The sequence below is a fragment of the Diaphorina citri genome, unplaced genomic scaffold (assembly GCF_000475195.1).
Source record: "Diaphorina citri unplaced genomic scaffold, Diaci psyllid genome assembly version 1.1 scaffold1877, whole genome shotgun sequence".
In the NCBI taxonomy this organism is placed as follows: domain Eukaryota; kingdom Metazoa; phylum Arthropoda; class Insecta; order Hemiptera; family Psyllidae; genus Diaphorina; species Diaphorina citri.
Genome location: NW_007379303.1, coordinates 33,640 through 49,270, shown reverse-complemented (window position 1 = coordinate 49,270; position 15,631 = coordinate 33,640). Strand labels below are relative to the sequence as shown.

At 41.4% G+C, this 15,631-nt stretch overlaps 1 protein-coding gene across 1 annotated transcript in view; it reads left to right on the top strand.

The window, feature by feature from the left end:
• Positions 1 to 1,394: 1,394 nt before the first annotated feature.
• The window catches only part of LOC103517531 (protein takeout-like), a gene marked incomplete at its 5' end in the record, with an annotated part of 39,218 nt that continues 24,981 nt past the window's right edge, over positions 1,395 to 15,631 (top strand). Inside the window, 6 exon segments of the mRNA XM_008482567.3 lie at positions 1,395 to 1,487; positions 2,228 to 2,293; positions 2,296 to 2,374; positions 2,862 to 2,995; positions 3,936 to 4,085; positions 14,968 to 15,404. Of these exon segments, the coding sequence (XP_008480789.2) occupies positions 1,395 to 1,487; positions 2,228 to 2,293; positions 2,296 to 2,374; positions 2,862 to 2,995; positions 3,936 to 4,085; positions 14,968 to 15,404 (959 nt within the window).

Sequence of the window (15,631 nt, the reverse complement as noted above, 5' to 3'; positions counted from 1 at the left end):
CAAGTTGATGGATCACTGAAGTTAAGTTGAGTGTGGTTGGTAACTAAACGGGTGACTGTTTAGAGACATCACTCGTTTCTCTCTTCTGACGCCTCAAGCAGACAGAATCAAGGTGTCCTCCATGGACCGTCTAGTCCCTCTGTCAAACCTCTTTTAAAAAAAAAAAAGTTTGATTTTTCTTCCAATGTGCGACGCGCCGAGGTTTGTTCTCGGAACATAACCCCTCTAGTGTGCAAGCCCAATAGTGTGATACCCCCTGGACCAGGGAGGCTGCCATAGCTATTACTACTTTATCATAGCTTCAGCAGATCTTTAGGCCAGGTAGACCTGAGAGACGGACCTTTTCAGTTGTGCCTGTCAGGTCTACCTGATAGTGAGTGGCTGGCCCAAGGAACTGAGGTGATTCCTGGACATCGAAAGGAAGTATTTGGCTTAAAGTTCTAAAAGGTTATACCTAGGTACCAACTCATTGTCTGACCTAATGACTAAAAAAGGTTTAGCTAATTCTGAAACATAAATGTTGTTAAACATAGGTATTTGTACATGACTAGGTATATAACTAATGATTCTGGTACTCATTATTTCATTGATTGCCTCAAGCCTTGGTCTGCACTTACAATCCTCCTTTTACTTTCAATAATAGAGGTGTCCAAAATTTCCTATAATCCTGATGGTCTGGTGTTTATTTGAACAATATTCAAGTAAACACCAGACTCCTTAATGTAAGAATATACTAACTTCTAAGGCCGCCCACACAGTCAGATAAAAACCGGCATGCAAAACTAAACCTGTGTGGCCGGTCTGAAGGTGTGTCCATACATAGTCGAACGGCCGTCGATCGATGTCGACCGAACCGTCCATACTGCCTCGACAACATTTCTCCTCGTCGCGTCGATCGATTATGTTTGGACACAGCTTGAGAATTATTGAACTGTTACACACTGTATGTTGTCCAGAAATTTCTGCTCCACCCTGTACATACGATCTGACAGACGACACCGAAGCGAATACAATAGTCCGTCCCTTATACCTTTTTATTACTATTGTAATAAGAAAGGAAGGACGGACTAAAAAGACATCTTTTCTTTATTCTGCTATCGCCATTCGGCGAAAGCTAAAACCGCTATAACAACAACTACAACAACAAAATAGGTATGTAGAAAATCTAGGCTTGGGCTGGTAAACAGTTCAGGACCATTGTAAATAAAGCTGTGTCCACTGTCCACACAAAGTCGACCCCGTCGATCGACCATCGTACACTTCTTCGACAACATAGATTCACCTCTTCACCTCGTCGATCGATCGAAACGGTCGACTATGTGTGGACGCAGCTTAAGCGGTAAATAATTTTGGACCCCAGCTGGAACTAACTGTTTTCTTCTTTCTGATTTCAGCGGAGTGGCTAAACCCATGTCGTAGAACTAGCAATGATCTGGACGAGTGTGTACGGGATACATTCCAGAACATGTTCCCCTTCCTAGCTAAAGGTAAAATATCAGAGTTAAAGCCTGTTCCCATTTGTCGTGAGTTTCATTCGATTTTTCCGCCGCGAATGTCTTGTAGGCAAGGTAGTTTATTTATTATTTTTTAAGAGGTTTGACAGAGGGAACTGTAACTGCTATGGTCTTATCGTCCCGAAATCGAAGAGAGAAGGAAGACAGGATAGGAGAAAGCCAGCCGTTCCGAGAACAAACATTATCCAATCAGGATAATGGGCGGGACTCGAACCCGCGGCCTAGCGCTTACAAGGCAGACGCACTACCAACTAAGCTAACTAGGCTGGCCAACGTAGTTTAAATGAGAGTGTTATTTTGCAACGCTATGGAGTTTTATTTGTGTACATTCCCGCAAACCTATCTGCAAATGCTTAAGAAGAAGAATTGCACGTCACAGGAACTTTGATACTTAAAGCAACGACATTAATGTCACGTGACGTCACTACTGTGGCGTAGATGCACCTAAAGGTCCGTTCTCACTGGTCGTTGGGGGAAAAAAATCGTGTCGTGCCTGGAATCTCAATTGACGTTTATTACATTGATATTTACATGTATTACTATGTGTATATAAAGCTTAAGGGATCAACTTCTAACCTCGGGTGTGATAATGGCGAAAGTCAAGGTCCAGTGATCTGTGCGCTTTGTGTTCTTCAAAGGTGACTGGCCAAACGAATCCGGAGATTAGTGGTTCGACCCCGCAAGCTCAAAATTCTTTTGTTTTCCCCCACCAGGTATCCCAGAAATCGGCATGGACCCTTTCGAGCCACTGCACATTGACTATGTCGGAATTAAGAAGGGGCAGGACCGGTTACTTTGGCCGGATCCTTCAAGAATTTGATCATTCATGGCCCGAGCAACACGACTGCTGTTTATACCAGGTAGGTATTAGAAGGTTCCGAAATACTGTGATTTCGTTTGGCCAGCCACGCACTATCAGATAGGCCTGACAGATAGGTACACCTGATTAGGTCCGCCTGTCAGGTCTATCTGATACCTGATAGTGAGTGGCTGGCCAAGGTTATCTTGGAACGTAGAGTGCGGGTCTTATATGCGCTGGGTTGCGGGTTAGATTTCCGGACGGGCCGAACTTTATCTTGTTCGTTGAGGTTCTTTCACAAAGGTCTTTTTCGGAACGGCTGACTTTCTTCTATCCTGTCCTACTTCTCTCTTCGATTTCGGGACGATAAGACGTTGGTTGTTAAGCTGTGTCCACACATAGTCGACGCCGTCGATCGACGAGGTGAATCTATGTTGTCAAGGCAGTGTACGGTTTGGATCAACAATTGATTGACGGCATTAAGTATGTGTGGACACAGCTTTTACAATTCTTTCTTGATTCCTCTCCTAATCCCTGATGATTTCCAGGTTCGATCTAAAGAGGAACAAGCTGGACATTGGCCTTTTCATTCCGACCATCAAAGTAGATGCTACGTATGACCTGAAGGGGAAACTCCTGCTTCTACCCCTGGTCGGTGTGGGACACGCCAAACTACATTTGAGTAAGTCGAAACTGCAGTTGAACAAACTTTCAAAAATCATGAATTATTTGTAGTATGAATCAGAGATCCTCTTTACAAGTTTTGTGCATATCTCAGTGCCTCACTGACTAGGTTTATTAATTCTTATTCCTCATCGATCTTTTAACTCTGGTAATGCCGCCACTGGTGACCACTCGATTAGAAACATTAGAGTAACTTCTGAGTTGTCTTCACGAGACTAAGAGCATCCCGAACTCCAAGCACAGAGACGAAAACTTCGAACTCGCCGAGAATCGAACCTGGGACCTCCGGCATGCAAGCCACGCCAAGGGGGTTGGTAGTGTTGGTACTGATTAGGTCAAAATACATAGGTTGTAATTTTTTTGGAATCCTCAGTTGACTCCTGTATTCCTCTTCTCTTCCTCTCGATCTAAAGAGGAACAAGCTGGACATTGGCCTTTTCATTCCGACCATCAAAGTAGATGCTACGTATGACCTGAAGGGGAAACTCCTACTTCTACCCCTGGTCGGTGTGGGACACGCCAAACTACATTTGAGTAAGTCGAAACTGCAGTTGAACAAACTTCAAAATCATGAATAAAATTGTTTGTAGTATGAATCAGAGATCCTCTTTACAAGTTTTGTGCATTATCTCAGTGCCTCCTTGACTAGGTTTATATTCCTCATCGATCTTTTAACTCTGGTAATGCCGCCACTGGTGACCACTCGATTAGAAACATTAGAGTAACTTCTCAGTTGTCTTCACGAGACTGAGAGCATCCCGAACTCCAAGCACAGAGACGAAAACTTCGAACTCGCCGAGAATCGAAACTGGGACCTCCGGTATGCAAGCCACGCCAAAGGGGTTGGTAGTGTTGGTACTGATTAGGTCAAAATACATAGGTTGTAATTTTTTGGAATCCTCAGTTGACTCCTGTATTCCTCTTCTCTTCCTTCACAGAAAACGTGAGCACTAATGTGGCCACTGACATTTACTTCCCCAAAATGGCCGGTGAGGAGGTCATGGTAGCTTCGAGTATGAAGGTGAACTTTAGTCTCACTCATATGAGGGTGTACCTGGATAATCTGTTCAATGGGAACAAAGTTCTGGGTAAGTATTGTGAAGGTGTATTGAGTCGGGTACTTGTACCTTTTAATTTTAGGCCAGCCACTCACTGACAGGAGACCTGATCAGGTGTACCTGTCAGATCTACCTGATAGTGAGTGGCTGGCCTTACGTAATTTAAGGTCTCAAACCTTGGCAGGTTTGAGAGAGGGAGACCTCAACAAAGATGTCTCTTATAGCCAGGATGATTATATTCCTGACTGAGTCAGGAACACCATTTATAAGATTAAGTTCAAATACATAAGTCCATCGTCTTTATTTAAAAACAAATCGACCAACCTGAACTATTTTCTTTGGAGTCATCTTTTGTACCCTGGTTATGGTCTGATATTATGAATAATAATCCCCCAGTATGGCGCATACAGTAGAACCTCGATTATTTCAACTCCAGGTGCATATGACCAAGAAGTTGACGAGCACCACTTAAATATAAATACCTAGATGATAGATAGATTTCAACTCCAAAATCCATTGTTTTTTTCTATCTTTCAAAGGATATTCTATATTCTTATCAGAGGAAAAGATCATAAGAAAGTGATTATTTCAACCTCGATCATTTCTACTACCCCCGGTGCCCGGTCTTTTCAAAGGATATTCTATATTCTTATCAGAGGAAAAGATCATAAGAAAGTGATTATTTCAACCTCGATCATTTCTACTACCCCCGGTCCCAATTAGTTGAAATAATCGAGGTTCTACTGATGTAATTCTGTACCAAGCCAAGGTTACCAGGAAATTCGGACCCAAGAGTTTCTCCTATTTCTTCAATTCTTCTTCCTCCATTGCCTCTTTGTTTCTTCTTCTCCTCCTTATTTATCAATTCTGTTTCCCCACTTCCATATAGGTAACAATCTCGTGTTTTTCTTCGGCCAGGCGCGATCTTAGGATCGCTGAGGGGGGCAGAGGATAGTTGAGTTAGTAAATTTAATGCACATATCTACCAAACTATAGCAGTTATTTCATTGCTACCTAAGAAAAACGTCGATATAATCATGATATATGACTCATCTTTTCGTAGATTTCTCGGTGGTGTAGTGGTTAAGATGCCCGGTAACCAGGAGGGCGTGGGTTCAATCCTAGCCGAGGTGTGGAATTTTATCCTCTGGGATTCTCTAGGAGTTATGGCCATGTTTGCAATATTTGTCTGTTTGATTTGTTGGAAGGAATGATAAAAGGACAAAAAGTGACAGGTCATAGATTTCCAGATAACTATGACACCCAAGCCAAGGGATGGCATTCCAAGATTCCGGGTTCGATTCCCGAAAATAAGTATCGTTTTCTTCGTACCCAACCTTGATATAGGTACCTAAACAGCGTAGGTACTTGAACTAGAAAGTAACCACAACCTGAAAACTCTATTACTGGGATTGATGGATTGATACCCTTTTAAACTCATAAAGACCTCTAAAACCTCATGTGGCCCATTGTCACCCCGTGGCCTGCCCCCAAATGCCCCACCCTAGTTTCGGCCCTGGACCTTCTCAACTTAGTTTTAATCGCTCTGCATGCTTTGCATACGAAAAGATTTCCTCTATAAAATTTACAACTTTCAAAGTCCAGTTTCCAGTTGACCATCTAACTCGCAACATAGATCAACAACTTCCACTCGGGAAAATCACTTGGCGTGGTGCTTTTTTTCGTCGGGGTTTTCGTGGGTGCCTGTGGCGTGGTTGAAAATCTGTGTGAATTTTCGCAAAGGGTGGTGCGTCTTGCCAATAACCATGATTTCAGGAGTGTTTTCCACCAGGATGAGTGTAATGATGGTGGGTGTGATGTTCATGTCGAGTGTTATGGGTGCACCTGCCCCAGGTAAGTCACGTGTCTAACTTTTTTTACTTTCTATTACCATCCAAATCATTCGAATACCATAAGCTAGCCTAAAGTTTTGAAAAGATGCCTTCGCAGGCGGAATTACAAACTAGTCCTGCGAAATTTACGGGGAAATAGTGTTGCGAAAAAGTGAAGTGCCTTCGAAGTATGACCCCAAAATTAGGAGAAAAAAATTGACTCCGCTGGGAACCAAACCCACGATCTTCGACTTGTGATCCTAGGGTGATACCCGCTCGGTCACAGAGGTCACTCAAGAATACTTATACCAGGATGAGTGTAATGATGGTGGGTGTGATGTTCATGTCGAGTGTTATGGGTGCACCTGCCCCAGGTAAGTCACGTGTCTAACTTTGTTACTTTCTATTACCATCCAAATCATTTGAATACCATAAGCTAGCCTAAAGTTTTGAAAAGATGCCTTCGCAGGCGAAATTACAAACTAGTCCTGCGAAATTTACGGGGAAATAGTGTTGCGAAAAAGTGGAGTGCCTTCGAAGTATGACCCCAAAATTAGGAGGAAAAAATTGACTCCGCTGGGAATCAAACCCACGATCTTCGACTTGTAATCCTAGGGTGATACCCGCTCGGTCACAGAAGTCACTCAAGAATACTTATTATTAGTTTTTTTCTAGTCTTTTTTTTTTTTTTCAAAGAACCATTTGTTTATTTATTTTATTATCATTTTTTGCATAGCTTTTAAATTCGTGTGATACTAACGGTGCATAGAAGGTATTCTTCTTTTTTTGCTCACTAAATTTACTGTTACCTATTGAGTTTTTTGTCGACTTTTTGTGACCGTCCGGGCTAATCTTAGTAAGTTACTGGACTATTCCGGGAATCCGGGCTAATCTTAGTAAGTTGCTGGACTAAAGAGACAAAATCTCTGTAAGTTACTGGACTATTCCTGGAATCAGACTATGACATCAACGGCCGTACCCTCCTGGTACCTAGCCGAGGAATAGGACTATTCCGCGCTAACCTTAGTAATTTACTGGACTATTCCGGGAATCCGGGCTGTGATTGAATCCCTTCTAGAGTCAGTGAAAGATCTTAACCATGTGGCCACGAAGGTGGCCTTTAGGAGATCCATTCAAAGAATTATTCTATTCTATTCTCTTATCTCCTATTTCAGCTAACGTGAACGCTCACGTCAAGATGAACGGCAAGGTGATCAAGAAGAAGGGACAGGAATATTTTGAATCCAAAGACACCATGATCAAGCTGACCATTGGAGAAACCCAGGCTCACTTTGGGAACCTGTTCAATGGAGACTCTGTGCTGAGTAAGTAGACCTATTGTCGTAAAGATCTGCGGAATGGTGGAATGACAAGTCCGGCGGTATCCTTAGATCTAGCTGCGGGAGGTGAAGAACGCACGCCTCAAGGTTCGCGGGTTCATTGGCTTCGGTCAGTTAATTTACGTCCGATCAAATCTTAGTGATAAAGGACATGGATCAAAATTACGTAGGTACCTACTTAATAAATTATTAGAATTTATATTGATTTATTGAACGGAATTTGCATTAAATAATCATAAAGATATATTACGAGCTTTTGTAAAATTGTCCCACTACTTTTAATTAATTCCATAGAAATCGAAAAGTTTAAAGATGGTTTTCCTCAAACATCAAGTTTCGTCTTTAGACAATTTCATTAGGTCCTTTTATAGCATCTCATTAGGTCCTTTTTATAGTAGATATTATTTTACGTTTTATGTGTATTTTTCTGTAACGCTGAAGATGCCTTCACCGGCGAAACTAGTCCATAAAATGAAAATGAAATAAAACCCAGAATATTTTACAAATAGTGAAGCAGTATATGTTTATCATTTCAACCTACCTAGCCATTAGGTCCTTCTTTTATGAAACCCTGCAATTTTGAACTCCGAATTTCAACCTGTCTGTTTCTTTCTGTGTTTGACCAGTGAACATTGCTAACTACCAGTGTAAGCAGAAGGATCCTACATTTGATGAATGTGTTAAGAAAGCAACCGTCCTCGCCAAACCTTACATCGCTAAGGGTAAGTTATTTTGCTTAGTCTTAGCACTGCTAATACTTAGGAGTAGGTGAACTATTTTTTTCAAAGAGGTTTGACAGAGGGAACTGTAACTGCTATGGTCTTATCGTCCAAAAAAAACACATGTATTTTTTTGTTAAGAGGTTTGACAGAGGGAACTGTAACTGCTATGGTCTTATCGTCCCAAAATCAAGAGAGAAGGAATTTTTTTAAAGAGGTTTAACAGAGGGAACTGTAACTGCTATGGTCTTATCGTCCCGAAATCGAAGAGAGAAGGAAGAGAGGGATAGGAGAAAGCCAGCCGTTCCGAGAACGAACATTATCCCATCAGGATAAAATCCGCCCCGGGCGGGAATCGAACCAATAGGAGAAAGCCAGCCGTTCCGAAAACGAACATTATCCCATCAGGATAAAATCCGCCCCGGGCGGGAATCGAACCCGTGGCCTAGCGCTTACAAGGCAGACGCACTACCAACTAAGCTATATAACTAGGCTGGCTAGGTGAACTAATTATAGTGCATAGAGCATAGAGAATGGTCAAGTCTTAACGTAAGAAATGGTCAAGTCTTAACGTAAGACCATTTTTGTGCACCAAATTTTATCCCAAGTGCTTTTAAAAAAAGTTTCAAAGTCAGTGGTATGCCATGCGTTGATAACAAGTTGAATGCAGCAGTTACCAATGGCTTAGGTTCCAACTCACCCCATCGCTGTTATCGCTATCTCTTCTGTGGTTCGATGGCATGAGTTGTGGCCTCGGATCGTCCTATCTTACCCTTGTGATCTAGGCTTCGGTCTGATATCTTCGGTTCTGATGATGTCAGACTTTGGGCCCTGCTACACTGTTAGGGATTCCAAAGTCTAAATCATTTAATTACTTACTTAGGTACTAAACATTAGGGAATTCCAAAGTGTAAATCATAAAATTGAGGCCAAATTAACCTGTATTTAAGTAAATATGTTGTGCCTAAGTAGGTACCTACATATTAGGTACCTGGAGATCTGCTATACATAGGTAGATCCAACATCTATCGGCGCGACGCGACGGTAAAGGATATCAGAGTCAAGCAAAACCAAATCATTTGTACAGCCAGATACTGTACAGCAGGGGTGGACATAACGTGGCTCGCGAGCAACATCCGGCCCTGGGCGTGGCTCGCCCCAAATGGACTTTATGGGATTGCAACTCCTAAAGGTAAGGTTAGTGGCCACCCCTGCTATCAAAGTAAATCCAAGAAAGACCCTTAGGTTTTAGGATTAGGATAAAATCCGCCCCGGGCCGAAATCAGTCAATATCACACTGTCCCTATTCTTTTCCAGGTGAAGCCACCAACAAATTCATCAACGAAAATGCCAACGATATTGTAGAGGAGGTGAAACCAGCCATCGAAATGGTCGCGTCTATGCTGCTTGATGATATTGCTAACAAAATCTTCAAGAATATTCCAGTCAGCAAAGTGTTCCCGGAGAAATAGGAGCGGTAAACACTAAAATCAGCACTGAAAAAGTCGTTCAGCAGAATCGAAGAATAATGATGCAAAAATGAAGAATGATTGGGAAAAATTAAGTTGTTGATTTCGTTTTATGCCCAAAATCAACACACGGTCCATACACGATAAATCATTTGTCCATACACGGTGGGTTTTGAGCTTTTGAGTCAGCTATGTGTGATACATTCTTAGGGTGTATCATGCCCATGATCAATTCACCGGGTATGGAGTTGATATTCAAAGGTGACTTGAAAAGTTCATACTGGATAACAACAAAACAACAACTTTATTTTTCTAAACCATTACTTAATTTTTTCTAAATTATTCTTCAGTTGTGCTGAATTCTTCAGGAGAGAACTCAAGAATGATTAAAGAAAAATCAAGATTAGATCAGCAGAACGATAAAAAAATAAGTTGGTATGAGAGAAGAAAATAGAGACAGGAAAACACAGAGTAGAGAGAGAGAGAGAGAGAGAGAGGAGAGAGAGAGACAGACAGAGAAAGAGAGAGAGAAGGAATCATTACATACATATTTATGAATGGATATCTGAATTCAGATATTATGTAATCCAATGTACTTCAACACATAGGTAATACATATGTAATGGAACATAATCTGAATTCAGATGGTTCTAGAACCGGTCCAGATCCAGCTGAAGACATACTGACCTTCTCTCCAGTGATCTCATTTCAAGTAGGGCTGCATGGCCAGCAACAAGCCAATGCCCTGATAGTCACCCATCCAGATATCAAATATGTATAGGTAGGTACCTACGTGCTACCAAATACCCGATCGCAGACAAAACCAAATGCAAAATCAATAATAATCAACTTAAAAAGCACTTGGTTCAGTCAATTATTATGTACGAGTATGTATATACTCTGTATTTAGCTACCTATATTTACTCTGGTTGTTAATCTCAGTTAGGTATTACGTGTGTGCACTAAAATCATTACATACATATTTATGAATGGATATCTGAATTCAGATATTATGTAATCCAATGTACTTCAACACATAGGTAATACATATGTAATGGAACATAATCTGAATTCAGATGGTTCTAGAACCGGTCCAGATCCAGCTGAAGACATACTGACCTTCTCTCCAGTGATCTCATTTCAGTCTCAAGTACCTGGAGATCTGATACAGATTATCTAATGACCTGTAGGTGGATGAGTAGATTGTAGCCAAAACCAAATGTCAGCCCAGTGATTTGGGCGAAGAAATAAACGATTGTTCTTTTTGTCAATTTTTTTCTATATTTTTTCATTACTGTTATTATTACTTATTTATTTGTTAGTTATAATGTTGGTAATACTTTGTATTGGCGTGACCTGTTAGCCTATATGGGCCACATGTACCACGGACATTATAGTCAATAGTTATAGAACACTAGTTCTAGCCTCTGTAGCTCGGGGTGTAGGAAACATGATAACAATCAGCTCGAGTAATGTTCATAGTGGTCAGTGTGCATCGCGTTCTCGTCATGTGCTTCATTCTTTCCAATATCCGAAACGCATCGTCCGCCCCGCCAATCAATGTGAAAGACATCATGCCGTCTGCATCCTCATCCGTGACCTGTTAGCCTATATGGGTCACATGGTAACACGTACATTAATAGTTAATAGTTATTGAACACTAGCTCTAGCCTCTATAGCTCGGGGTGTAGGAAACATGATAACAATCAGCCCGAGTAATGTTCATAGTGGTCAGTGTGCATCGCGTTCTCGTCATGTGCTTCATTCTTTCCAATATCCGAAACGCTTCGTCCGCCCCGCCAATCAATGTGAAAGACATCATGCCGTCTGCATCCTCATACAGTGAACTGTTTGGGTCTAAATACCAGAGGAGCCAGGAAAGATATTTAGAGAACCAGCGAGTCCGCGCCAAAGTGGAAGAAATGAAAGCGAAAGGCCTGATAACGCCGAGTGAAGAATTCGATGACAATCCGATGGGCAGAACACCTGTCAAGTCGGAATATGTTAGTGAGCTGACCAGTGATATGAAAAGTGTAGGTGAAGACAATGTGGGCTCAGGTTTGGATGATATGGGCTCGGATTTGGATATAACTGTTGAAAAACTATTCGCAACAACTGAAGGGAAAGGTAAAAAGGCCCCGAAGAAAGGTACCGACGAGCTGGAAAAGTTCCCGAAATTCATCTATGATGATAGGTTTGGCATAACGATCCCGAACGACAACACAATGTTGAAAAACTATTCGCAACAACTGAAGGGAAAGGTAAAAAGGCCCCGAAGAAAGGTACCGACGAGCTGGAAAAGTTCCCGAAATTCGTCTATGATGATAGGTTTGGCATAACGATCCCGAACGACAATACGGAACTGTTTGGGTCTAAATACCAGAGGAGCCAGGAAAGATATTTAGAGAACCAGCGAGTCCGCGCCAAAGTGGAAGAAATGAAAGCGAAGGGCCTGATAACGCCGAGTGAAGAATTCGATGACAATCCGATGGGCGGAACACCTGTCAAGTCGGAATATGTTAGTGAGCTGACCAGTGATATGAAAAGTGTAGGGGAAGACAATGTGGGCTCAGGTTTGGATGATATGGGCTCAGATTTGGATATAACTGTTGAAAAACTGTTCGCAACAACTGAAGGGAAAGGTAAAAAGGCCCCGAAGAAAGGTACCGACGAGTCGGAAAAGTACCCGAAATTCATCTATGATGATAGGTTTGGCATAACGATCCCAAACGACAATACGGTCGACTACGTTGGCACAGAGTTCGGAAGTATTATGGAGCTCATTGAAATTAAAACCAAAAGTAGACAGGAATATTTCACGCGGAAACAGTTGTATGATTCCGACGAGTTCAGACCGAAAATGACGGAGAATCGGAGAAAGTATTATGTGATGAAGGAACGTGTGCTGGAGAGTGATGAATTAAACAAACCAGTAGAAGAAATTCAAAGGAAAGGCACAACGCTTAGTCTGTTAGATCGAGTCAATAGAATCACAAGAGCCAAAAGAACCAAAAAAGCGCCGTACATGTTCAAACGGAAATCGTTTGGAACCAAAGCAGAAGGAGATGATGAGGAAGACGACTCTGAAGAGAAAGCTACTGAGCCATACTATGAAGATCCTGCATTAGAGGATAAAGACGAAGAAGCAGAAAGGTGGAGACAATTCAATCAAGTCGCCAACTTCGATAAAGTGATGGCAAACTTTATGCAAGATCAAGAGGATGAAATCAAGAAGAGAGAAAACGAAAAGAAACAACAGTCGAGCGAAGAGAAACATCTAACAGAACAAAATTCTTCGCCATGTACCACCGAAATTATAATAAAACTTACCAAAACTACTAAATCTCCAAGTCGCCAACTTCGATAAAGTGATGGCAAACTTTATGCAAGATCAAGAGGATGAAATCAAGAAGAGAGAAAATGAAAAGAAACAACAGTCGAGCGAAGAGAAACATCTAACAGAGCAAAATTCTTCGCCATCTACCACCGAAATTATAATAAAAATTACCAAAACTACTAAATCTCCCAAGAAAACGAAAAAGACTAAAGCAACTCCTAGTACAAAACAGAAAACCACCAAAAAGAAGAAATTCACCACCAAAAGTGTTCAAGAAAAGTCCACATTGAAAGTGAAACCAACAACAGTAATCACTTTAAAACCAAGCACGGTGAAGAGGTCAAAAAATATCTCAGTGTCTGAAGAAGTATTGGCAGAAATAAACAGAAAACTAGGAACTGCCTTCATTAAACCCAGTATAGCCCTGGGAGATAATAAAAGTACCATCCGAATTTTGGATGTGACTAGAGTTACAAAAGTTCAAAATGACACGACATCGAAAACAACAATGCCTCCATCGGATTCGAATATAAGCTTACCTCAAAAAGAACTGCCAACAGTGTCAAAAAACACAAGTATAACACGTCACAATAGATCTACAGAGGTCGCAGTGTTAATTGCATACTCTCTTGGGAGAGGAGCAACCAGTCCCATAATAGATAGAATAGATAGACTGCTGGAGTAAAGGGACTTTTCAGTCCTATGCGAGCAGTATAAATGAGCACTATTATTATTATTATTATGTAGAAAATTTAGGCTTGGGCTGGTAAACAGTTCAGGACCATTGTAATTAAAGCTGCGTCCACTGTCCACACAAAGTCGACCCCGTCGATCGACCATCGTACACTGCCTCGACAACATAGATTCACCTCTTCACCTCGTCGATCGATCGAAACGGTCGACTATGTGTGGACGCAGCTTAAGCGGTAAATAATTTTGGACCCCAGCTGGAGCTAACAGTTTCCTTCTTTCTGATTTCAGCGGAGTGGCTAAACCCATGTCGTAGAACTAGCAATGATCTGGATGAGTGTGTACGGGATACATTCCAGAACATGTTCCCCTTCCTAGCTAAAGGTAAACTATCATAGTTATTTGGTGAAATATAGAGTTAGTTGAGGTGGCCCTTCAACTCTGGCTTAGGGGACTTGGAAACAGGGAGTAGAACAGATTAGTCTGTTCAGCAATTATCTAGATCTCTAGATCAATGTGTACCTACGGTATACATTTCAGAATATGTTCCCGTTCCTGGCTAAAGGAAAAATATTAGGGTCCTTTGATAAAATTCAGAGTTAGACGGGAAGTCCTTAAGGTCCGCTTACAATACAGTCGACTAAATTCGATCGATGTTGATGGACATGACGTTAGCAATCAGTGACCACAGTGTAGATTAGACGCTGCTTTATTCCAAAGTTGCACTGTCAATCAAACCATCGAATAGCAGTACATCTAATACACTCTCAAAAACTGCCAAAACAACGCTTAGGATAAAAACATCTTCGAGTGTCACGAAAACACCAATCGGAGAGTTGAAGCTAAAATCGAACACATTGAAGACAGCACCCACATTCCAGAAAGTTGTGGTGAAAACAATAGGCATAAGGAAACTGACGACGAAGTTGAAAAAGAAAGGGAAAGCCACAACTACATCGAAAAAGAAAACCTAGACGAGTTATGTATATCAAAAAGGTAACTTTACTATGAAATTTAAAAAGACTTTTTTGTTCCAGTCCGTCCGATCTTGTAATTTCCGCATGTTTTCAATAATCATAGCTATCTTCACTTTGTTTGTTACAATACCTAATACGGGATGATTCCTCGAAGGTTTGGCCAAATCATTAAGACCTTAGGTTTTGCAACCAAAATATTCTTCTCAGTCCGCCCGTACCACGTTTGTCGTATATTTTCTCTTGTTTGCTGGATTAAAGCTAGGCTTGGAAATAGTTCTAAGTAATTTTCATTAAATCATTAAATTAAGTTCCATTACTTTATCAATACATTTTTCAAACATCAGTTTGTCGAAATATGTATCAATAGAAGTTTGGAAATTGTACTTCATCTTTAGTTTAGTTTAACTATGTAGTTTACTTGACCTGAGAGCAAAATCTTCGTTTCTCTCTTTCTCTTTCGTCTTAATACCTAAATCAGTTTTGGTTTCTTCTTCATAATCTAAATCAATCAGATACTTATTTATCAAAACTTCCCACTCTGATTTCAGGCCGTTCCGTGAACCAGTTCCTGAACCAGAACGCCCTTCTAGTCGTCGAAGAGCTAAAAGAAACGATCGGCGAAAACCTCGCTGTCGTGTTCAAAAAAGTCATGAACGACGCATTCAGTCACATTCCGACCAAACTGTGGCTGATGAGCGACAACCAGGCTGCCCTGAGGAACGACACGCAAAGGTCGTACGGAACGACACAAAAGCCGAAGGACAAAGACGCTAAGAACAAAACGGAGGACCTGAAAACCCAAACAAAACCAGTAGCTTCAACAACACAAGCCCCCAAAACGACTGAAGCTACAACAACAGCAAAACCAGCAACTACAACATCTACTACAACCACTGCCAAAACCACATCTGAAGCGAATGAAGCCAAAACCACAACAGCAGCACCTGAAGAAGCAGTATCGGAATTCAGTGATAATGCTGACGAAATCCTGGAAGGTATTGAAGAAAGCAGAGTGGATGGAGAGGAATCTCAGAGCTCGAGATCAGAGAGTGGAGTATATATACTAGAAGGCTGTATTGGATACCTCTGAGTAAGGGGCAGGTATCAGAAGCCAGAGTGTTAGATGACGCAACCAGACAAGCAGCGTCAGCTTGGCACCTAGCGCCAGATAATATCTAAGGCGGACGTTCGACCACGCGTGACACACAATAA